General features: G+C 45.6%; 1 protein-coding gene across 1 annotated transcript in view; it reads left to right on the forward strand.

Moving 5' to 3' along the window:
- Positions 1-24781, forward strand: part of NALF2 (NALCN channel auxiliary factor 2) — a 108856-nt gene extending 84075 nt beyond the window's left edge. The window contains exons 2-3 of the mRNA XM_061598895.1: positions 9423-9594; positions 21741-24781. Of these exons, the coding sequence (XP_061454879.1) occupies positions 9423-9594; positions 21741-22168 (600 nt within the window). The 3' untranslated portion in view covers positions 22169-24781. The remainder of the gene's footprint in view (positions 1-9422; positions 9595-21740) is intronic.
- The last annotated feature ends 346 nt before the right edge of the window (positions 24782-25127 follow it).

Raw genomic sequence — 25127 nt, forward strand, 5'->3', positions numbered from 1 at the left:
CAGGGAGGTTTTTTTCCGCCTTTGGGGCCAATGAGAGAGGCACCTCATTTTGGGTTCCCTGAAGTTCTTTATCAGTTTTGAAGATATTATTGGTGATGATGATGATTACTGCTACTGCTGCTACTACTGTTAATTGCATTTGTTAGTCACTTTATACAAAATAGAATTATCCCAAAGTAATTTAACAACAAAATAAAGCACAAGCAGATAAAAAATAAAGGAAAAGCCAGAAAATGTGAAAACAACATAGGTACAACATTTCTAAAATGTTCATCCAACACCCCAATAAAAGATGAAGCAGCACAGTGGAGGCTAACTTGCAGTTCTTAATCGTTAAAACATCTCAAACCATCCAAGGCCTGATTAGGGTGTGTCAGGCAGAAAATTAACAGGTGGTGCTTTTTCTGGTGTGGAGTGATGAATGATAGAAAAATCTACCTCTGTTGGATTTCTGCTTGTGGTGGTGATGTTAAAGGCACAGAGCAAAGCATGGCAATGTCGCTGTGGCATCATCTGATACTTGGAGAAAAAATAAAAACAGACAGTGGCATCCAAGAGAGCTGTTCGCTTCCCCCTCCCCCAGAAGTGATTTCCACGCCGGATGAATTTGCTGCTGCCTTTGTTTCTGGGGAGAAAAAGTAACCTTGGTAGAATGAGGCCAAAAGGAAACCTTAAAACAAAACAGTAAATATTCTGCACCACAAGGTAGTTGAACCTGGCTATTTGCACCCGAGTAAAGCCATTTATTCTAGTCTAGAAATCTGATCCTTCACTCGATGTAAATGAGTAGCCCATTCTATTGCAAAGGTAACACAGCATCACAGAAATTTTGTCAGTGTTTTGCTAAGAACAGCTTGGTTTCATAGATGTGGTGTTTTGTGGTATATTTTTCTATGGGGTACTTTACTCTTACTTGATTTTTGGAACTGCTGTGGGGGAGAGGCCAGTTCTGAGGGAAAGAGATATTCCTTCTTGCCACCCACGGTTTAATTTGTGTGTCTTTTGATTTGCTACCTCTGCCAGGAAGTAATTCCCTTTCCTGCAGGGAGACCTAAAATAGAGAGTTGTAGTTCCTGGACTTCGTTGCTGCATGTTCTTTGAGTCACACATAAACAAATTTGGAAAATGGTTTCTCTGGCTCTGCTGCTCCATGGGTATACTCAGAAACAGCACATACTGGAAATCTTAACTTTTTTTTTTTAATACACACTTATTCACCTTTTTTTAGTCCAGCAGGAACTTGGTCTGAGGAGTTTGTATATTCATATTACTCACTACCACTAAATATCTAGAATGCTCTGGTACCAGATGGGAGTTAGGGAACTGAGAGGAAATTGTCGTTAGAAGGGGAAAAAGCAAAACCTCAGCAGCAGAGGAAATCCGTTTCCCTGTGGACATCTTTGTGAGGATGGATGGAGCTGTGACGTCCTTCCCTGGCACCACCTGTGTCGCTCTCACGCATGGCTACCAGCAGTCAGGATTGTCATGTTTATTTTTACCTCTCTCCGCTCTAGCACAGATCTCAAAAGATCCCCCTGCTAGGCCACACTACCCAACACTCTGTGTATCCAATATAACCTCTAGACTGTACCTTAGTCTCTTCCTGGTTATTTTGATACCTTGTGTCTGTGTGTATAGGTAATTCCCAAGCCCCCTGAAGCCTCTTGCCTATGAAGCTCACAGCTCTGGGTTGCTCTGTGGTATTGGATGTTGATACAATATCTCTTCCTTCACCGCTGCCACCATTTGATACTATTTCTTCTTCAGCCTTGGTTACTCTGCCTCCCCCCTGGTCTGTGCCCCCCAGCTGAGGAATCAGGCTTTAAGTAAACCAAGAAAATATTTATTGATAACACTAAGAATAACAAGATTACTTATAGATTTCATTAACAAGCATATGGTTTCATAAATGTTTCTCTTATGTTCCTAATTCCTAATATTTGCCTCAGAACTCCCAATCCAATCTCTCAACAGCCACCTCTTACTCTCCGCATCAACCTCCCTGTCCACAACCACCCTGTCCAACACCCACCGTCCAACACCCACCCTGACTCAACTGTCATCCTCTCATTTATACCTTCAGCCATTCAAACACACAGCCAATCATCATCCAGCATTCTACAGCCCATGTACTCCCCCTTCTCACTCACTCCACTTACCATATTTCCTATAATAAACCTGCACTTACCATATTTACATTACATTCACATACAGGAACATCACAGGAGCCACTGTATGGTCATAGCTAGGGAAGGCATCTATGAAATTTAGAAAGCATCTTACAGGGACTGAACACAGCATGCATGCACAGGAGTCTAGCAGAACTCCTGAAGCTCTCCAAGCAGTGAAAATGAAATGGACTGCCTTCATCTCGATTCTGACTTATGGCAACCCTATATGCAGTGCATAAGAGGGGATTCTAGCATGCCCTATTTTTCTCATCCCTGCTACAGCACTGTGATACAGCAGGCTACACTTACCAAAACATCAAAGGTGTGCTAAAGGAATATAAGGAGATTGCAGAGAAGCTGAATGAATTCTTTGCACCCATCTTCACAGCAGAGGATGCAGGGCAGATCCCTGTGCCTGACGTAACTTGTGCAGGCAGTGAGTCTGAGGTACTGAGGCAAATAGTGGTGAGGCGAGATGACATACTTGGCCTAACAGACAAAAGAGAAACTGACAAATCGGTCAGGTGTGCTTTAATTTGGATTCCTGCATTGAGAAGGCGGTTGGACTCAGCAGTCTTATAGGCCCCTTCCAACTCTACTGTTCTGTGATTCTGTGAACTTGCCAGGTCCGGATGGCATCCACCCGATAGTTCTCAAAGAACTCAAATATTGAGATTGCCAATCTTCTAACAAGAATATGTAACTTGTCCTGCATTAACAGAAGCGTAGTGTCCAGATTGTGAAAGGTAATGGCACACCTCTCTTTTGCTTTGTCTAGATCTGCCTCAAGTACTGTCTCTTGGGTATCACCATTTCTAAAGAATATTGACTAAATGGGACATGTCCAGAGAAGGGCAACAAAGATAGAGCCCCACATGGAAAGGCTGAAGGATTTGGGTGTTTTGAGACAGAAAAAGATATTATTGAGAGGCAAGATGAAGAGGCCATCTTAAAATTTCAGAAAGGCTCCCATCGCATAAAGTGATATAGCAAATCTGTTCTGTTGCTTCAGAGGGTAGGAGCTGAACCAATAGGTTCAAAGTGCAAGGCAAGGATTTTGACTTCTTGTTATATTTTGTTGTGTCTAACAACAAAATCAAACCATAATTTAACAATTTAAATTATCAGTTACAAAAATATTCCCTAATACACCAAAAACCTTGCAGTTTACCTATAGCCAACAGATATTTCTATAAAACTTTAAAAAGCACGGAAATTGGGTGGCTATAGTAAATGCACCAGGGGAGCAGGAGACCTGACCTCCTCTCTGAGATATTGTACTACCCTACAAATTTCTAAAAATGCAAACGCAATTTGGTTTGGTCTTTCACAGTTCAATCCACTTCCTGTGTACCTTGGAAGAATTTGGTAACTCTTTGGACTTGATCTCATAGGTAGAACCAGGATCACTGTAACACAGCGCCCCCAATTCCTATTCTGTGGAGCTGGTCCAGGAGGATACCATGGTCAATGCAAGCTACAAAATCAGCTTTCTTAGCAGCCCGCACTGCCACATGGTAGGCAGATGGCTTGGCTGCAGTACTCCATGCTCTGGTAACTTCCACATTGAATTATTGCAAGGCGCTCTATGTGCGGCTGCCCTTGAAGACAACTCAGAAACTTCAGCTGGTCCAAAATGCAGCAGCCAGATTACTGGCTGGGATTCCTTTCAGAACTCAGATAACCAGATGCATTGGTTTCCAGTTTGATTCTGGGCTCAATTGAAGGTGCTCACATTAGTGGTTAAAGCCCTAAACGACTTAGGTCCCAAATATCTGAAAGATTGCCTCCTTCCCTGCAGCCCCTCTCAGGTGTTGAAGTCAGCAACTGCTGTGCAGTTTTAGATGAATGCTGAAGATGAACCTCTTTACCCTGAGCTTTGACACCTGAGACAAGTGTTTTTAGGACCCACCCTCTTTTGGAATTTTAAGTTGTTTTAAAATTGTTTTTAATCATAGAATCATACAATCATAGAGTTGGAAGGGGCCTATAAGGCCATCGAGTCCAACCCCCTACTCAATGCAGGAATGCAACTTAAAGCATCCCCGACAGGTGGCTGTCCAGCTGCCTCTTGAATGCCTCCAGTGTTGGAGAGCCCACCACCTCCGTAGGTCATTGGTTCCATTGTCGTACTGCTCTAACAGTTAGGAAGTTTTTCCTGATGTACGGCTGAAATCTGGCTTCCTGTACCTTGAGCCCATTATTCCTTATCCTGCACTCCAGGATGAAGAGATCATGGTCCTTCTCTGTGCGATAACCTTTCAAGCACTTGAAGAGTGCTATCATATCTCCCCTCCTCTTCTCAAGGCCAAACATGCCTTTTCTTTCAGTCTCTCCTCATAGGGCTTTGTTTCCAGTCCTCTGATCATCCTCATTGCCCTCCTCTGAACCTGTTCCGCTTTGTCTGCATTCTTCTTAAAGTGCAGTGTCCAGAACTGGATGCAGTACTCAAGATGAGGCCTAACCAGTGCCAAATAGTCACTGGTCAATGTCATATTTTAAGAATGTTGTAAGCCGCTCTGGGACCTTTGCGTGAATGGTGGGCAATAAATGACAACAACAATGACAAGTGTTTGGTTGGCTTTGAAGTCAGTCTTGCACCACTTGTGCTCTAGTCCTTATCCGGTTTGAAGCCTGCAAGTCACGGCTTCCCCAGTCCAGGTTTAGATGGATGTGTTTTTTCATGATATTTTTATAACTGTTGGTGGTTTAACTTTGGTGTTATGCCGTGAGTTTTCACCCACATTTAATTTCCTTTAATGGGGAATTCTATATATATAAACAATAAGCAAAATATATTCTTTTATAAAGCTATAAAGGTTTATAATATTTTAATAGTTTAGTAGCCAGCCAGAACCCTTTTCTCTTTGGAGCTTTCTTCCCTGGCTGTGCTGATATGTATGGTACAGCTTGAACTCTAAAAGATAACACTGAACATCCTTGTACTCTCCAAAACGTAGAAAGGACTGCATTAACTAAAATGCTTACCTCATAGTGAAAATGTACTGGTATGTGAAGTGCTAAACATTGCCAAATTGACCAGAACATAATGTAGACAGTGTAATACTCATGCAGTGTCTATGTAATGCTCGTGTAATGCTCATGTAATTCCTATGTAATGCTGGCATGTAACGTCCCGATTGGTATATGCTAAAGTCTTTGTCCTGAAATGTATAAAAAACCCTGGCAAACAGTGCCATGTTGCAGCTCTCGGCTCACTCAGAGGGAGACTGACTGTGTGCATGTAACCAATAAAGCCCTAACTTTGCTGCAAGCCTGTGTCTTCAGTTTCCTTAGGGACCCCCGGTCCAATGAATCCCAAAATTCCCCGTCACCTTATCGCCGTGCCCAGTATGCAAAGTTGTCTGGGGCAGTAACAATATTACAAAGGGCTCTTTTAGTGACAGAAGCCAAGAAAGTTAAAGGCATTCACTTGGTGCCAGCAGTGAGGGCCACAAAAGGAGCTACATTAGCCAGTTTGCTAGCCACTACAGTTCTCCAGGAGAAAAGAGTGTCACATTAACAACAGTAAAATGGATTACAGATGTCCTAATAATGGAAGAGCAACGAAGGCCATTCTGACCTCTCCGTGAGAGAGAGAGAGAGAGAGAGAGAGAGAGAGAGAGAGAGAGAGAGAGATGTGCAGACATGCATTCCACTGCTCTGCCACTGGGACACACAGATAAGTCTGCAAAGATGCCCTTCCTTCTGTGCAGGCATGGGGGGGAGGGCAAAAGCTGAATTTCCAGGAATCCTCAAGAGGACAGCAGGATTCAGTGATCTTATAGCCGTTCCCTCATCCCCATGCAGAGGAGATGCAGCATAAATTGCATTTATGTATGTATATCTTACTTTAGACACCTAATGAGAAGACATGATTCACTAGAAAAGACCATAATGCTGGCAAAAACAGAAGGGAGTAGAAAAAGAGGAAGGCCAAGCAAGAGATGGATTGATTCCATAAGGGAAGCCACAGACCTGAACTTACAAGATCTGAACAGGGTGGTTCACGACAGATGCTATTGGAAGTCACTGGTTCATGGGGTCGCCATAAGTCGTAATCGACATGAAGGCACATAACAACAACAATCCTTTTTGTCATTTCCAAGAACCACAAGACAGCAAATATCACAGATATTTTAAAATATATATATAAAATGTTAAAACATTAAATAATTAAAACAGTAAATAAAACACAGACTGTGAGGCCATTAAATGAGTTTGAGAAATTAATACTGTATGAACAAACAAAAATACTGTCTAAAGTTTTTCAAATTATGAGGCGTTTGGGAGACATCAGTTTGGCAGCTTATGTTGTGAAATAGGAGCAAATAATTGGAACAGCTATCCCCAATGAAAACTGGAATTATATTTGGAAAAATATTAATAAATATAGCACTTTATTCACTTTAACAGACATTCAAACAAATAATGGACAATGTGGTGTCTGACACCACTTAGACAATCCAGGATTTACAATACAGGTAATAGTACCTGTTGCAATTGTGGGACACCTAGAGCAAAGAACAGCTGGGAATGTTCTGGAGCAAAGAAGCATTGGCAAGAAATTATAGCAAATATAAGGAGTATTTTGCAGTGTCCACTTCAAGATGATCCAGCTTTCCCCCCCCCTTATTTAATGTTTGGTAATTTTAAAAATGAAATAGGTACAGTTTTGTGGTCCTATTTCTTAGCAGAGATATAAACGCAAGCAGTGGAAGTGAGAGTAAAACCCGCCCACCTTTCCCTAGGCACTAATAACAGCAGACACAACCTTCTTAGGTAAAAAGATAAAGAATGTTTACTCGCGACCTTTCATATGTTCAGGAAACATAGGCTCTAGCTTAGATGAAAGAAAAGGAGTCCATTCGCCTTTGGTAATGATGCTCTCAGGCGAGCATCTTCCATGCTGCCTCTCCCAGAGGTAAAAAAGTAGTGGCAATGGTGGATATGCAGGAATCAGCTAATATCCAGGAGAAAAGAGGAGGAAGCCAGGTAACTAACCCCACCCATTAGGAAGTTACATCATGGCAAACAGGTACATGGGATATTTCCCAAATATCCCTTAAAGGGAACATACAAGTTTGCTTATTCTAACATTTAAAACACAGCGTAGCAGATAGAACCAGCTAGAAAAAGTCAAGGGGATCAAAATTCATGGACCAGTTCAGCCCAAGACCTCTTTGACTTCATTGCCCAGCACCTGGATGCCTTGAAGGAGAGAACCATCTGAATCTCCTGAGGCATGGTACAGTGTTGGTGCTACAACAGAAAGAAACCACTCCTATGTTCCTGTCCACCAACTGAGCCTCCGGTGGTGATGAGACATGAAGCAAGGCCTCTCCAAACTTTTGGTTAGACAGACAGACTTGTTTGGGAGGAGGCGGTCCTGAAGGTATCTTGGTCTCAATTATGCAAACTCAGCACAGTTTCCTTAATGTGCACAGTATAAGAGTCAGCTTTCCTCAGCATAGAACTGTGCATGCCTCACTATATCGTGAAGCTTAGCACATAGCAGTGTCAACAGTGAAGTGCAAAGCAGAACTTGTAGTTCTGAGGACCTGTCTCTGGGCTGGGAAGGAAGGTGCCCCAGTCATAGCTTCCAGACATGGCTATGCATTGCTGGAATATTGAGACCTGACTGATGCTGTAGTGAATGGTGCAACATTTCAGCAGCTGGACTTGAGAAATATTCTGCTAAAGTGCATATATTAATTCCTGACCATTTTCATGTGTCAGTGGCCAGGCTGGCTTCCCACAAGGTGAGGATGAAGAGCTTGTGGCAAGGGAATCACAATTCATGACACAGGGATCCCTTCAAGGTCTTAGGGAATCCAGTGCAGAAGGACCAGGTAGACTTTATGATGTGTCATGGTAGGCTTTTGTTGTTTTGGTTTGTCGTTTTTGGATGCTTTTTTCCCTAGTTTAATGTCTGCCGTGTCTAAGTGTGCTACATCTGAACCCCTCCTATATAACCATGAACGGGCTGCACCCAGACGTCCGCTCAAAAGCCAGTCCTGCTACATTCAGCCAGTGTGTGTTCCCCTCCTACACCAGTGATGCTGCTGAATGGCACAGCACACTTCAGTACTGAACATTAAAATGCTTTTTTTTTTTATAATGAGCGTTAATTTGAGTTGCAGGACAGAACCTGGACCTGGTGTTTGCTACAGGCAGCTTGTTGGTCTTTTATTCTATGGTGGTGTACATGTGTGTTTCACAAGGAGAGAGTAATGCAGGGTGTGTAATTGCTTCTGAATAGTTAGATTCTGAACTAGCCCTTCTTGGTAGGATTAAAAATGATTCCTTTGGACTTGGCAGCATAGCACAGTTGACCAGGTCAGAATACATTTGGCTTTTGTGTCAAAATATACATGAGCACCATTGCATGCATGCTTTTCAGACACTGGTAAATTCAATTTGCAACTCTTGCATACCCATAAAAAGAATGGTTTGTTTCTAACAGCAAGCCAATGGTTTGTTTCTAAAAAGAGGTGTGGAGGGGCTTGAGCCATACCTCCTTATAAAGAAGCCTTGACTACTCTTCTAGAGATTTTTATTTACCTATTTTACTTAAGGTATTCATATACCACTGAATTACCGAAGTTTCTAAGTGGTATAGGGCAGGCTCTAGCTCTTCAGTGGTGTGTCTACTTTGAGTGAATTTACCTACTTACAAACGCAAACACGCATTTGAAATCACAGAGAGGAAAAACCATAGAAGGGTATTTGGAACAGGAAAGGGAAGATCACAAAAGAAGAGCAGCTGTTTTGTGTGTAGAAGAAACCAGGTTGTTATGAGGATCTTGACCAGCAGGTGATGGGACAGGGCTCTCCTTGGGTGAGACCCTCGAGAGCCACAGCTAGCCAGAGGATGGCATATTGGGCTAGGGGTATAGGGGAGAGGGATATGCCATCTGAAAGGGGTTAAATGGCTCCCCCTCCCCACTTATCAAGTCTCAGTTGCTTTCTCTTGAAATGGCTGTTCTAAAAACTGAGCATCAGAGCTTTAATATGCACCTTTGTGCACAATGTATTGTTGACCCCAAAGATATTGAATGTGGCTTTGGTTCACAACCAGCCTCCGTGTGCCTGGCCTTCAGAGGAAGCGTTTCCATTTCAGACAGGGAGCCCCAACACCACTCGTTTTAGAAGGCTGTGCACAACTGAGTTCACTCCTCCACTGATCCAACAGGTCCCTGTTTTCTAATGCACTCTTGCCTCTTCTGGCTTCTTCTTCCCTCCCTGTAGGCTGTCTACAAGGCTTGGCTGTGCTCTGAGTATTTCAATGTGACACAACTACAGTGCCAACACCGGATTCCATGCAAGCAATACTGCCTGGAGGTGCAAACTAGGTGCCCCTTTGTGTTGCCTGACAATGATGAACTGATCTATGGAGGGTTGCCTGGCTTCATCTGCACAGGTAAGGGTTGCAAGGCGGCGAGTGCCCCAAGAGAAAATCCATATGAAGTTAACGTCTGCCTTGTTGGATTTGACCAAGGCCTGCCTACCTGAATGTTTTGTGTCCAATAGCAGCAAGCCCTTGGGAAACTAGAACTGGGCATCAAGGCTCAGGTGCATATGTCAAAGCTATTTTCCTTTCTTAACCGTCTCCCAGGTTTCAGAGTGTGAGGACACCACATTAGCCAATCCTCTGTTCTGGTGCTGCTCCTAATCAATGCTAGGTTGGTGCAAAGTTAATCATCTATGATTTCCTCATGGAGCTGCCCTGCTGTGCAGTGCTGATGCCTGGGTAGATGACCTGGGTGGGTCATCTTCAACCCAGTGGTGTGTCCCATGCTCCTCGGCACAGCACCAGGCTGGGTCAGGTGTGGCTGCTGCTGCCTCCATAAAAATGCCATCATTCTCACAAGGAAGCCAATTTACTCTGTGGCAGAATGTGAGGGTCTGTTTCTGGTGTTGGGAACTAGAGGCAGAATGGAGATTCTGTTGGTGTACCACCCACCTCACTTCCCAACAGTCTCCCTGACTGAGCTGGCAGAGTTGGCTTCAGAAATGGAATTGGAGAATACCTTCACAGTTGTGTTGGGGTATCTAGTGTTTGCTACAGGCAGAGACCTGTTAGTGGGATGGGGGGGTTGTTGAGCCCATTGACATGGACGAATAATTTCCTGGTGCAGTTTGGACTGTCATTAGCTAGACCTCCCTGCAGGGGTGGGGGAAACTATTAAGATGGTCCAACCCTGGAGATTTATGGAATCTGAAGGATTCCTGAATGCTCTGGGTGATTTTCCAAATGATATGTTTGGTGCTGTTCTTGAAGCCAGGCGGGTCTCGTTATGGAATGGCAAGGCAGAAAGGGCTCTCAACAGGATTGCTTTCGATGCTCTCACCAACACTTCGGAGACCAGAAAGCACCTTTCATGGGAATTGTGCGTGATGATGACAGCTGGTATAGCACAGTGGCAAGGAGAGCCTGGCTGGGAGTCCAGAGTCTGCAAGTTCAAATCCCCACTCGTGTCTCCTGGGTGTCAAGGGCCAGCTAAAGATCACCCCCACAGTGAGTGGCTCAGGGGTTACATGCCCTGCCACCTGCGCAGCCGTGGGCAAGCTGCAGAGTCCCAAGGAGCCCAGTTGCCCCCCAGCTGGCAGTTGTGGACAAGGAAGGGGCTGGCTTGTGCAGCTGTGGCAAGCTGAGCAGGCCCTAGCGAGCTGGGGAGGACTAGCCTCAGAGGGAGGCAATGGTAAACCCCCTCTGAATACCACTTACCATGAAAACCTTATTCATAGGGTAGCCATAAGTCGGGATCAACTTGAAGGCGGTCCATTTCCATTTTTTTCATGAAGCAAGTAGGATGATGGCTGGAACATAAGTGGATGAGTCTGACTGAAGACTGGCACAGGCACATTATCACGCCTTACTATGTGGCAGTGATGGTGGTGCCTTCATGGCTGATAAAAGCTAGTCAGAGGAGATTGGCTGGGTGCGTCCAGAGAGTGGAGAATGCCTCGTTGCAGGAGGGGGACATACCAAAGCAAGGCCTTGAAGGAGGCTGTGAAGGATCTCCCTTAACCCAGAAGTGTTAGATAACTATCATCCAGTCAGGAATATCCCCTGTGGGGGCAAGGTACAACTTCAAGCATGCTTGGAGGAAGCTGAGTAGCTGGACCTTCAGGCCTGGGTTTGGCACAGAAACTGCCCTGGCCATCCTAACGGGTGACCTACATCAAGAGAGGGGCAAAGGGCGTGCAGTCCTGTTAATTATCCTTGATCTCTCAGTGGCTTTTGATACCATAGGCCATGGTATTCTCCTGGATCACCTTTGGCGATTGGGTTTTGGGGGCAGTGGTTCCAATTCCATCACCATGGGTGGTTTCAGAAAGTAGCATTGGAAGACTTCTGGTCAGCCCCCTGGGAATTTTGGGGGCACCCACAGGACTCAGGCTTGCTCCAATGCTGTTTAAGATCTATATAAAGCTGTTGGGAGCTGTCGTCAAGAGATTTGGAATGAGGAGTCACCAACCTATACCTGACATCCTGCTTGGTAATGGGCTGGATGTGGGCCAAAAATCAGAAGCTGAATCCAGACAAGATGGAGGTTTTTGGGGTGGGCAGTTCTCAGGTCCAGGAATTGGTGTATGTACCTGTTTTCTATGGGGTTGCACTCCCCTTGAAAAGACCTGGCACATAATTTGGAGGTGCTCCTTGAGTCATCTTTGTCCCTTGATGCTCAGGTGGCCTCAGTGACTAGGAGTGCCTATGCCCAGTTCTGGCTAGTCTCGACTTCAGCAAAGCTTTCGGCAAAGTGCCACATGATATTCTGATTAGCAAATTAGCTGAATGTGGGCTGGATGGAACAACTCTCAGATGGATCCACAGTAGGCTCCAGAATTGTACTCAAAGGGTGCTTATCAAAGGTTCCTTCTCAAACTGGGGAGAGGTAACAAGCCGGGTACCGCAGGGCTCAGTCCTGAGCCCAGTGCTCTTCAACATTTTTGTCAATGACTTGGATGAAGAGGTACAGGGGATGCTTATCAAATTTGCAGATGATACCAAATTGGGAGGGATAGCTAATACCCTGGAAGACAGAAACAAAATTCAAAGGGATCTTGATAGGCTGGAGCATTGAGCTGAAAAGAACAGAATGAAATTTAACAGGGATAAGTGCAAAGTCCTACATCTAGGAAGAAGAAACCAAATGCACAGTTATAAGATGGGGGATATTTGGCTTAGCAGTACTGCATATGTGAAAAGGATCTTGGGATTGTTGTTGATCACAAGCTGAATATGAGCCAACAGTGTGATGTGACTACAAAAAGGCAAATGCTATTTTAGGCTGCATTTTTAAAAAGTATAGTTTCCAAATTGCGTGAAGTATAAGTTCCCCTCTATTCAGTACTGATTAGGCCTCATCTTGAGTACTGCATCACATTGTGGACACCCCACTTTAAGAAGGATGCAGACAAACTGGAATAGGTTCAGAGGAGGGCAATAAGGATGATCAGGGGACTGGAAACAAAGCCCCATGAGGAGAGACTTAAAGAACTGGGCATGTTTAGCCTGGAGAAGAGAAGACTGAGGGGAGATATGATAGCACTCTTCAAGTACATGAAAGGTTGTCACATAGAGGAGGGCCGGGATCTCGATCGTCCCAGAGTGCAGGACACGGAATAATGGGCTCAAGTTGCAGGAAGCCAGATTTCGACTGAACATCAGGAAAAACTTCGTAACTGTTAGAGCAGTACGCCAATGGGACCCATGACCTAGGGAGTTGATGGGCTCTCCAACACTGGAGGCCTTCAAGAGGCAGCTGTACAGGCACCTGTTGGGTGTGCTTTAATTTGGATTCCTGCATTGAGCAGGGGGTTGGATCCGATGGCCTTATAGGCCCCTTCCAACTGTATGATTCTATGAACTATGGCCATTGCTGGACAGAGATAGCTTGGCCACAATGATCCATGCCCTGATCACTTCCACGTTGAACTATTGTATCTTCCAAGTAAGATTTAAGGTTTCATATTGACATTTAAAGCCCTAAGTGACCTTGCCCTCAAGTACCTGATAGACCTCTCCTCCCATATTGTCCTGCCTCTGTGTTAAGAACACCCAATGAGATATGTGGGGTGAGGACCCATGGGTGGGTTTTCTTGGCCGTGAGCGCATGCCACTGGAATGACCTCCCCTCTGAAGTGTGTCTCACCACAATATTGCTGTGATTTCGTCAGCAGATAAAGACATACTTCTTTACTCAGGCTTCTTGGAGAAGGTGGGGTACACTGAATTTTTATTGCTGTTGCTGTTTCATTTGTATGGAATTTTTGCTGGCTTGTTTTAATGTTATGGTTTAACTTTGGTTTTAGTGTTATGTATTTCCATCCTGAGAATTCTGGGCAAAGGGCAGACTATAAATATGGTAAATAAGTAAAGTTTCACTCTAGCATGGCCAAGAAACAGGAGCCCCGGTGGAATCTGTGCAGGTCACCAGAGACAGGGAGCTGATTTCTCTCTCTCTCTCTCTCTCTCTCTCTCTCTCTCTCTCTCTCTCTCTCTCTCTCTCTCACACACACACACACACACACACACACACACACACACACACACACACACTTATAATTCTAGGATCTCTTTCTACCCACGTGGCTCAGTTGTAATTCATTTAGTCACACCCTGTTTATCCCACATTTCCCACAAATATGTTTGTCCTTAAAGCAATTCACAGAAAATACAGTCTATACTAATAGTACGTAATCATACTACACAACAGAAGTTATAACATCACTACCACATAAAACTAACCATTCAACAATTAGTCCATTTAAAATGCATCAAAGGTTAGCATAAAAGCTTACCAAAAACAATATTCAGTACTGCTTTTCTGTGTGGTGAATGAGCTCTTGTCATCGGGCCAAGAGAGCTTTGCTCTTACACCCTCAGAAGCCAGCTGTAACAACTTTGGGAGGTGCTCTAGGTTAGGATTAGGGCTAGGGTTTGGGAGGCAGTAGAGGTGCTAGACTGGAGACAGTGATGGGCTGGATGTGGGCCATCAAACTGAAGCTGAATCCTGAAAAGACAGAGGTGTTGTGTGTTCCAAGTTCTCAAGTGCAGGAGATAGGAGGATGGCCTGTTCTGGATAGGGTTGCTCTTCCTTGGAAGGAGCAGGTTTGTAACTTGGGGATAATCCTCGATCCAGCATGTCACTGGAGGCTCAAGTGGCCTCGGTGGCTAGGAGTGCCTTTTTCCACCTCCTGCTGATTCGCCAGCTTCGACCCCTTTTGGACAGAGATGACTTGGCCACAGTACTCCATGTTCCAGTAAATTCCAGATTGGATTACTGCTATGCGCTTTGCATGTGGCTGCCCTTGAAGACAGCTCAGAAACTTCAACTGATCCAAAATGCAGTGGCCAGATTACTGGCTGGGATTCCTTTCAGAACTCAGATAACCCCTGTTTTAAAACAGCTTCATTGGTTGCCAGTTTGTTTCTGGGCCCAGTTCAAGGTGCTCACGTTAGTGTTTAAAGCCCTAAATCATTTAGGCCCTAAATATTTCAGAGACCATTTCTTTCCCTACAGAGCCTCTTGGGTGTTAAATTCAACAGAGGGGGTCTTCTTTGTAGTTCTGCCACCCTCAGGTGGATGGTGGCCCAGGAGAGGGTTTTTTCCATGACAGCCCCTAAGTTGTTGAATTTCCTGCCTGCAAAAGTGTGTGTGACAACTTCGCTATACAGTTTTTGGCAGACACATCTCTTTAGCCTGGCCTTTGTCTCCTGAGATATATGTTTTCAGAACCCACCCTATTCTTGTGTTTAAATTCTTTTTAATATTGTATTTCAGATTTACCCTGGGACCTATTGGTGAAGGGTGGGATGATGATGATGATGATGATGATGATGATGATAATAATACATTCACATCCCAAAGTAGCCTCAAAGCTAGCTGATGGCACTAGAGACCATTACCCCACCCTCACTTCATCTGTTATACCTGTCATGGGCCCTGCGGAGCATTCCTGGAGTGATCACGAAGATAAGGAGGAAATCTGGGATCCAGGGGAGAGACCCAGTGCTGAACTAGCAGAAGGCTTCAGCACTTTAGGCTGTGACCGCTCCGCTCCCTTAGTTTCAGTTCCAGCTGAAGAAACATTACTGTCTGACGATGAGCTGTCCGTGTTCCTCCTCTGGCCCCTCCCTTGTCGCCTGAGTCACCATTCCCTGAGCAGGGGGAATTGGAGGCTGGACCAGAGATATCGTCTGAGGAAGTTATGCCTGAGCTGCCTCCACTCCTGTCGCCAGCAGATGTACCGACTGGCACAAGTAACACCCTCTCTTCTCCCGGTTTGTAGGAGTGCCCACTTGCTAACCCAGTCCTGTTCAGAGACACCTTCCCCACGCAAATGGAGAGCCTGCCCTGAGCATTCTTAAAGAGTCTCAAGGGGCATGTCTAGCTGCTGCAACAACATCTTAGCTTGAGTAGTCATGCTCTGTACTGCAGTGTAGAGACGCAGAATCCTGTGTAACCTTGTGAAACATTCTAAGCTGAAATTCCACATTAACCATAATGGAGAAAAACACACCAGTGAGTTGGAGTCCAAATCCAACGGGGTGGCCAGGGCAATGCCTAGACCCTAGAAATCCCCCTGCTTATTCTTCCTGTGGAAGAAGCTCCTCAATGAAGAGCTGGAGAGTAGGGCAAGCCCTGCGGAGACATCCACCCCCAATAGGCAAGCACAGAGTCCCCTTCACCTCACAATGCCTTACCAGTCACATGGCTGGTGCTTTTCAAAGTAAGAAAATACAGGTCACTGCCCCTAGAAGCTCACAATCTTAAGAGAACATGAGGGAGGAAGACAGAGATGAGAGAAAGCAGGGGAAGGAGACAGACAAAGTTCAGTTCCAGGCATGTGGGCTTTGTTTCAGCTGGAGGCAAGGCACTGTTGACTAGCGGTGAGGTTCGCTGTTCGGTACCTGTTAGTCTTTTGACCACGGTGCCCTTATTCGAACTCCGTCTGTAGAGGTTTGCATTTCTTGAAATTTGTATGATCTTGGCCAGTGTAGTGATTTGGTAAAAATAACTCTATTGTTTTCAGATTCTCCTGATGGTGGCATGATCACCTCATACATAATGGATATGGTTATGTTCCTATATTTACAGTTCTGCTACTGTATTGATTGCCCATCATCAAGTAGTCATCTGCCCCCAGGGATTGGGAAACAAAACAAAAGATTTAAAATCATTGTGTGAATGACACAGATCATCAGCAAGACATGTCCCATGGGGAAAAACTATTTAACGCAACAACAAACCCAATCCTCTCCCTCTCCCTCCCTTCCTCTTCTTGCATAGCTGTGAATGGCCACTTGCAGAAGAAAAGTCAGCGAGGGTAATAATTTCTAAAAGGCTTTGTAAAGTTCTCTTTATTTACTTTTCCCTGGAGGGAAAAATTCACTTTGGCTATATTCACTTTGGATTAATACTATAGTAGAAGCCAAGAGAAAGATGACTGAACACACATAAAAAAGGGAAATGAAATCAATAAATGGCAACTTCACATCATCCTCAGCACTATATTTACAGATACAAACCCATGGATCCATCTTAACACCAACCTACTTCTCCAGGTTTCCTGGTGGTATCATGTGAATATAGTCCACATTACTATCCCAGCCTTCAGCATTATTTACAACATAGGAATCTTTTGTGGGTCTAATATGCAAACCACAACATTTGTTAGGTTGAATTTTTAATCCTGCAAGGGAGTGAGATTTTTGTTGAATTTGGGTGTTGTATTCCATGTCTTCTTTCCTGTCAAGTGCTAAATCATTGGCAAAGACTAGAACACGAATGTTCCAGCCTTCACCTTTGATGTCTTGACCTACCCCCTCCAACTTAGTCAGCAACAGATCTGTTGCCAGATTGAACATCAGCAGGGATAATGGATCTCCTTGTTTAGCCTAGAATACAACTGGATCCTTCCTGAGTCAACATTACCTAAAGTAAACCTGGTTGTTGCCTCAGTACAGGAATCCATCATTAGCTGGATCATCAATTGGTCCAATCTTCTTTTCTTTAAGACCAACTTAAGATGTCTATGCGATAATCGAAGGCCTATGTCTATCAGGACCAGGCTCAGTTCTTTCCTGCAGCTCTTGACTTGCTATAATAGTTGTTTTATGAGCCACAGATTTCCCCAACAGCCTGCTGCAGCTATAAAATCTCTCTGTTATTAATTGGACAGTTCTCTTGCAAATGAGCCACAAGATCTATGAGAATAGTTTTAATAGAACGGAGCCAATTGTTAATGGCCTCCAATTCCCAAACAATTTTAGTTCTTCCTCATTTGACATTTGGGGGATTAAGGTTGAGCGACTCACTTTCCTTATGTCAGGGATAACTCCGGTGACCATCCACAGGTTCTGCAGACCGTCCCGTCCCTGCCAAAACGTTTCAGGTCCCCTATGTCAATCCCATCAAGGCTAACAATTATCCCGGAGTTCATTTCTTGTGAATTCTCTAGAATCTCCTCCTTAGTCATCAGCTCCTGGAAGCGGGCATGATCCATCCTGCCCCAGGGGATGGACTCCCCTTGTCCCTTAAACTCAGTCTCTGTCTCCCACTTTTACTTATAAACATTATCAATCTCATCTATCTCCAGATTACGTTCTGTTTCTCATTCTCCACGACGCTGGCGCTGATCTGTCGTTACTATATCATTCTTGTACCTGCTGATTGGAAAACCTTTCTCCAGCTCTCTTTTTCATCATTTCTTTTCCATTTTCCCCCTCCTCCTTGTTATTCTTCTGAGTCTTCATAATCTTTTTCTTTCTTCCAGAAGGCCAGCTCACTTCCTCAGTAGCCTCATTTCCTGCCTCCCTAATCGAACCTTCCAGCCATTTGCCAAGTACCTCCTCACACAGCCCTTCTATCGATTTACTTGTTTTTCTCCCTCACTGGCTGGAGTACAGCCTTGATAAAACAGAGTTCAATGGAATACACATTTCAGCAAGGCAATTCCAAAACAATGCCAACAAACAGAGTAACATCAGTATAAGAAGTCATCCTTAAATATGTCCAGGTTTCAAAAACAGCATTTTTTGAAAGTTCATCATTTTTTTTTTACAAAAACAATTGCTAGCGCATGCATGGAAACCAACCAGCTGGCCAGGCTGGTGAACAAGAGAACAGCTGCTGAGCTGGCATTCACAGGTGATTATTGTGACATTTTCCACCATCGCTGCTGCTGCTGGTCCATGGCCCAAATGCAGCCTGCAGGGCCTCCCCATCTGGCTCACACCCTCCCCCCTTGCCCTCCCTTCATGCTACACTTGGACCTTATTGAAGCCAAAAAGTGTGTTTCAAGAGTAAATGTGGTGTGGGGGCTTAGAGGGGGCTGCAGCTGAGGACCCCAGCGGCAGAGCAGTAGTGGTGGGCAGGGACCCTTGGAGCTGCTGGGGGTATCAGTGTCGAGTGCAGAGTACAGAAGTTGGGTTGAATGGACTGAGAGGAGGGGAGAAACTCATGGCCATGGAAGTAAGCAGGGCATGTTGCAGGAATTTAGAGGCAATGCTGCAGGAAAATTGGGCAGATGGAGGATGGGTCAAGGGGCTGTTTTTCTCCCAGGGGGGTGGGGGAAATGGGGGAAACAGTGGCATGATTCTGGAGTGGTAGAATTTCTGTATAGATTACAGCAAAGCCTTTGACTGTGTAGATCATGAAAAACTATGGAATGCTTTAAAAGATATGGGAGTGCCACAGCATCTGATTGTCCTGATGCGCAACCTATACTCTGCACAAGAGGCTACTGTAAGGGTGTGAGACAGGGGTGTATTTTATCACCCTATTTGTTTAATCTGTACGCAGAACATATCATACGGAAAGCAGGAATGGACCAAGATGAAGGAGGTGTGAAAATTGGAGGGAGAAATATCAATAATTTAAGATAAGATAATTTAATTTAATTTAAGATAATAATTTAAGATGATACCATACTATTAGCAGAAACCAGTAATGATTTGAAACAAATGCTGATGAAAGTTAAAGAGGAAAGCACAAAAGCAGGACTACAACTAAACATCAAAAAGACTAAAGTAATGACAACAGAAGATTTATGTAACTTTAAAGTTGACAATGAGGACACTGAACTTGTCAAGGATTATCAATACCTTGGCACAGTCATTAACCAAAATGGAGACAACAGTCAAGAAATCAGAAGGCGGCTAGGACTGGGGAGGGCAGCTATGAGAGAACTAGAAAAGGTCCTCAAATGCAAAGATGTATCACAACACTAAAGTCAGGATCATTCAGACCATGGCATTCCCAATCTATGTATGGATGTGAAAGTTGGACAGTGAAAAAAGTGGATAAGAGAAAAATCAACCCATTTGAAATGCGATGTTGGAGGAGAGCTTTGCGCATACCATAGATTGTGAAAAAGACAAATGATTGAGTGTCAGAACAAATTAAACCAGAATTGTCACTAGAAGCTAAAATGATGAAACTGAGGTTATCATACTTTGAACACATAATGAGAAGACATGATCCATTAGAAAAGACAATAATGCTAGGGAAAACAGCAGGGAGTAGAAAAAGAGGAAGGCCAAACAAGAGATGGATTGATTCCATAAAGGAAGCCACAGACCTGAACTTGCAAGATCTGAGCAGGGTGGTTTACGACAGATGATGTTGGAGGTTGCTGATTCATAGGGTCGCCATAAGTCGTAATTGACTTGAAGGCACATAACAACAACAACCTTGCCATGTTAGTTTCTTTCAGCAGAAACAATTGAAGCGTCTTGTGGCACCTTAAAAACTGACAAATGTATTATGTATCATGACATAAGCTTGTGTAAAGCCCACTTTGTTAGATGCATGAAGTGAAATCTTATTTGGCAGGTATATAAAGGAGAAAATTGTCAGGTGAGATGGCAATGACATGCAGAAGTTATAGTCAGAGCTGAAATGTATGTGAAATAGACACACCTTTAACCTTTTACAGTAGCAGTTTGGTGATAATAGTGGGGAGGATTATATGAACACCTGTACTAGGTAAGGGAACCATTCTCAGGACACCAGCACAGATAGCACAGATATCCTGGAAATGGTCTATTTAATCCACAAGTTATGACCATGAACATCTTGATGATGTGGTATGTTTGAACTCATAGGGAGGGAGGCAGAGGAAGATGCTATGCTGATATTGTGGTGTGTGCGGGGAGAGATTGTGGCTTAGTGGTTTTGCACATGCTTTGTGGACAGAAAGTCCTGAGTTCAACCTGTGGCATCTCCAAGTAGGACTTAGAAAATCCCCTGTGCTTGGCATGATGGGTTAATGGCCTGGCTCAGGTAAGGCAACTTCCTATGACAAGAGAGGGTGATGGGGAGGGGTTAGGCAGGGTCATCTGGGTCATCAACTCATCAAGTGAGATATGGAGGAGAAGAAATGAGGGGGTGTAGGGGGAGCATCAGCTGGAAGGGCTACAGGTGGGGGAGGGGAGGACAGTTGATTTCAGGTGTGGATAATTCCTAAGCTGACATGGTGAGCTCTAGTTGGACATGGATCAGAAGGTGAGAAGACATTTATGATGGGCACATTGAGCCATCTATTTTGTTCTCCCTCAGTGGAGTGGATTTATGCAAAACAAGGAGACAGCAAAGAGAAGGAGTGAGTTTGAGTGGGAGCCTCTAGAGGCTTGGAAGGAACGGCAGAGGCTGAGATAGCCCCACCCTTTCATAGCACCAGCCCTGCCTTAGAACGCCTGTGATTGGGTTCCATTTGTTTCTTCACTTTCCTTCCCGTCCTTTAGGGCACTTGCAGACGCTGGCTTGCTCTGAGGATCGCCATGATTTTAGAGAGTGCTACCCCAAAAGCCAGACACACAAGTGGGTGGAGCTCCCCACTCTGCTCATTGTGTGTGTGTGTGTGTGTGTGTGTGTGTGTGTGTGTGTGTGTGTGTGTGTGTGAGAGAGAGAGAGAGAGAGAGAGAGAGAGAGAGAGAGAGAGAGAGAGATGGTACACCTGATCCCGACTTATGGAGACCATATGAATGGGGTTTTCATGGTAAGCGGTATTCAGAGGGGGTTTCCTATTGCCTCCCTCTGAGGCTAGTCCTCCCCAGCTGGCTAGGGCCTGCTCAGCTTGCCACAGCTGCACAAGCCCGCCCCTTCCTTGTCCGCAATGGCCAGCTGGGGGGCAACTGGGCTCCTTGGGACTCTGCAGCTTGTCCACAGCTGCACAGGTGGCAGGGCAAGTAGCCCCTGAGCCACTCACTGTGATCTTTTGCTGGCCCTTGACGCCCAGGAGACATGAGCGGGGATTGGAACTCACAGACTCTGGACTCCCAGGCAGGCTCTCCTCCCCACTGTGCTCGACCAGCTGTCTTCAGTCTTAAAGGGAGGTTTATTGTTAATATTGATGTTGCTGATATTTTACTGTTATATTAACTGTTTTGTGATTTGTAATGACATTTTTCCACTTGTTACAAAAAGCAATACTACTACTACTTCTATGATGATGATGATTAACTCCTCTGGTAGCACTTTGGGCACCTGTCCTTGGATTTCCTCTGCTGTGTCTTTCCTGATACCAACCCATCCTTGATGTTGTCGTTGGCAGGGTTGCTTGAGAATCAGCTGCCATACCAGGAAGCAAAGTGCTGTGACGTGCAGTGGGACTCCTGTGATCACCCACCAGACAGCAACTACAATGCATCCACCAAATCCACGGAGTCAGAGTCATTCCATAACCAACGCCATGACATCCCCCGTCACCAGCAGCAGCAGCAACAGCAGCAGCAGCAACAGCAGCACTATAACCTCTACTACCATCACCACCACCACCACCATCCACACCCACCTCTGCTGCCAGTCTCCGCAGGGTCTCGTCTCAGCAACAGCAAAATCAGATTCTGTGTCCTGGTCCTTATGCTTCTTCACACCATGGTGTCCTTCTCGAGTGTGCACAGCAGTGGGGCTGCTGCCAATGGGGGGCTAAGCTTGGAGGCCCTGCCCACCATGGATGAGAGCATAGCAAGAGACGAGTGACCCACAAGGGAAAGGAAGCCTCCAGGCAGAACGCGCCTGCTGTTTTCTCACCCGGAGGGGGGGGCTCATGGTGCATGCTATCCCTCCAATGGGAGGCACAGAATTGGGGGTGATGCACATATACCCACCCCTACATGGGATCCCCCCCCAGAGCAGCTCATCCCAGGGGCTGCCCTGTGATGAAGAGTCTCTAAAGCGCACAGGGCTGTGGAAATGGCCTCAGGAAGGGTTCAGTCAGCAACATGCCTTCAGCAGTCGGCTTTCAGCCTCGTAGAGGCTCAGAGGTAGAAGGAGGCCCCAAAGGAGAGGGTCAGGCTTGGAGAGAAGCAGTCTTCTGAAAAGGGCAAATGCCCCGAGATCGCCCTTGGGACGGCTGCTTCTCTTGCTGCCGGGCATGGCGTGTCTCATGATGGGGCAACAACGATCTCTTCCCCATAGTGGGTAACTTGCCCAAGGGGCAGCAGCAATGGCTTGACAGAGATCCCTTTTTTCCTATCATCCTCTCAGCCCCACCCTGCCCTATAATCGTGATGATGCACTGCCCCCTTTCCGGTTGGAGTTCCCCTCCCCCCTCCAGCAGCAGCTGGTTGCTTCTGAGCAAGCTAGTTCATGCTCTAGGTCAAACCAGGATCCACAGTGGCTCCGTCCCTCAGCTTTTGCAACCCGAATTCTCTTGCTCTCAGAAGGGCTTCATGGAGGGCATCATCCTTGTTCTTTGGGAGATGTCTTGGAACATGCCACAAACAGCGGGCTCACCTCTCCTCCTCACCCTAGGTCCTGTCCCTGGTCAGTGCTTCTCTATCTTTTGGGATTTATGTGGCCATCATAGAGAATTTCCTCTCAGTGCAGTTTCACAGTAGTCGTTTTTGACAGGACTGCAGCTGGAACGAAAGGGTTAAACCCCCACCTCCCCACTTTCTGTGATCGTGATAACTATCGGTACCCCCCCCCTTACCTGGCTACTGTTCAGGCACTTGAACAAACCATGCATGTTAAATGCAAAGAAGCATTTAACATATAGGTCTAGTTTGGCCTAGAGTACTTCACTCAAGAGATACCAATCCTTCACCAGGAGTTTCTTGTCATTATTTGAACTGACTGTGCTGTTCTTGATCTATTAAAGAGAATTTCCCCATTTTTACATTTTTATTAACACTAATTGTGTGCATATCCACTTACACGCCGATGCCCTAAAGAGTTTGTTTCTTGGTATGCGGAGGGCCTGCGTGTGTTTCTAATGCCGCATAGTCTTCATTTCTTCACTACCCCACTGAGATATTTCAAGGGACATGCTCCTCTTTTAAGTATCCCCTGAGGATGGAAGTAGGCGCGGCTGTCTTTGTGCATCTTCAGCGCGATGTTTTGTGCTTTTTTAATGAATTCACCTGACCCCCAGATGAAGGAAACAGAAATATTATCATTGAGGTATCCTAGAAACACAGGGAGACTTCTTGCCCATCCAGCCCAGAACTGCCCAGTCTCTCTGGCAGCAGCTCTCTGGGGCCCCAGCATCAGCTGCCTGGTCATTCTGTAAGGTGATGCTGATGGTTGCACCAGCGGCTTTCCACATGCAAAGCAGGTGGGCTGCCACTGAGCTTCGCCCCCTGCCCTAAAGGGGCTTCAGTAGAAGATGGAGGGAACTCTTCAGAACGAGCAGCTGCTGGTGCCAAACTGATGCTCCACAGCCCTTCGAGTCAGTTTGTCAGGGGCTTCCCCAAAGACGACCCACAAACTGTACTTCTGTGAGAGTGCAGGGAATTCTCCCAGCATAGCACGTGGTGCCATTCTGGGGAGGATGCGAGCCTGGCAGAGAGCTGGCTGTCAAGAGTCTTTGACCACCTGGAAGTGGCTGGTGTCTTGGCCAAGGATGCCAGTCCTGTACAAGCCACAAGAGCCTGCTTCGTATTCACGTGGAGATGGCAGGAGGCCAAACACAAGGCTTGGACAACAGCCCTTACTCCCCCCCCCAAAAACCCACTTAGTTTATAAGTAGGGGTCAAGAGAAGTCATATCTGGAGATACTTTGTCTTTTGCACAAAGATAAGAGGTTGGGGGGTGCCTTCTCCCTCATTCCTAGTGCTTCAGGTTTATAGGGAGCAATTGTCCCCATGCAGACCTTGCCTGGCTGCCTGAAGATATGCTCAGGAGCCCATCTTGTTGAACATCAACAGTTGTCCAGACTGGGTTGCCTCAACTCTCCTGCTGCCAGGCTCAAGTCCACTCTCTTTCAGATCTGAGATCCCATCCTTAACATTGATTATCCTGGCTGAGGACAGGAAGCTCTGGGACCACACACCACTCCATCCCAGCCTCTGGTTTGGGGGGCGTTTTTTCCCCTGTGCAGAAGGCAGTGATGTTTCTTCCATCTTTCTGAATTACTATAGCAATATCTGCTATATCTTTAGCGGGACTGAGGCCAGAGGAAAATCTTTACTACATTGAGGTTGAGCTATTTAGCTCTAACTGGAAGTGTAGGGAGCTGTTCCACACCATAAAGAGCTACAAAATTTGGCCTAACAATCTCTTCCCAGTTTCTTGTTTGCACTGTTGCATTGGTACTGGCCTCCATAGCTCTCCTAGTCTGCCTCTTGGGTAGAGGGAGCAGCCCTCCACCTGTGATGTTTAAGGTACTACTGAGGAAGCCCAAAGCTGATTGAGGCCTGGAACTGGAAGCTGCGTAAAGTGAACCTCTCAACTGGTCTTTAACCTAATGGGTGTTCCAAAAGCACTCCTTCCCACTTCGTGTGCCAAGACAAGGTGGCTGGCTATGATCAAAAGCTCTTGTGGGCCCCCAATACCACCTGTTACAGGGGGACCTGCCTAGAGTGCCCACTCTGGTTCCGTTGCTATCGGGGCTGGGCCATTCTGTGTTGGCTGCAGTTGCATAATTCAGTTGCTTCCAGTGCAGCATCACAGAGGCCTTCTGCAGAGGTTGCCTGTTCCATCAGCAATTGGGTCA

Source organism: Rhineura floridana, chromosome 16 (genome assembly GCF_030035675.1).
Source record: "Rhineura floridana isolate rRhiFlo1 chromosome 16, rRhiFlo1.hap2, whole genome shotgun sequence".
NCBI classification, from domain to species: Eukaryota; Metazoa; Chordata; class Lepidosauria; order Squamata; family Rhineuridae; genus Rhineura; species Rhineura floridana.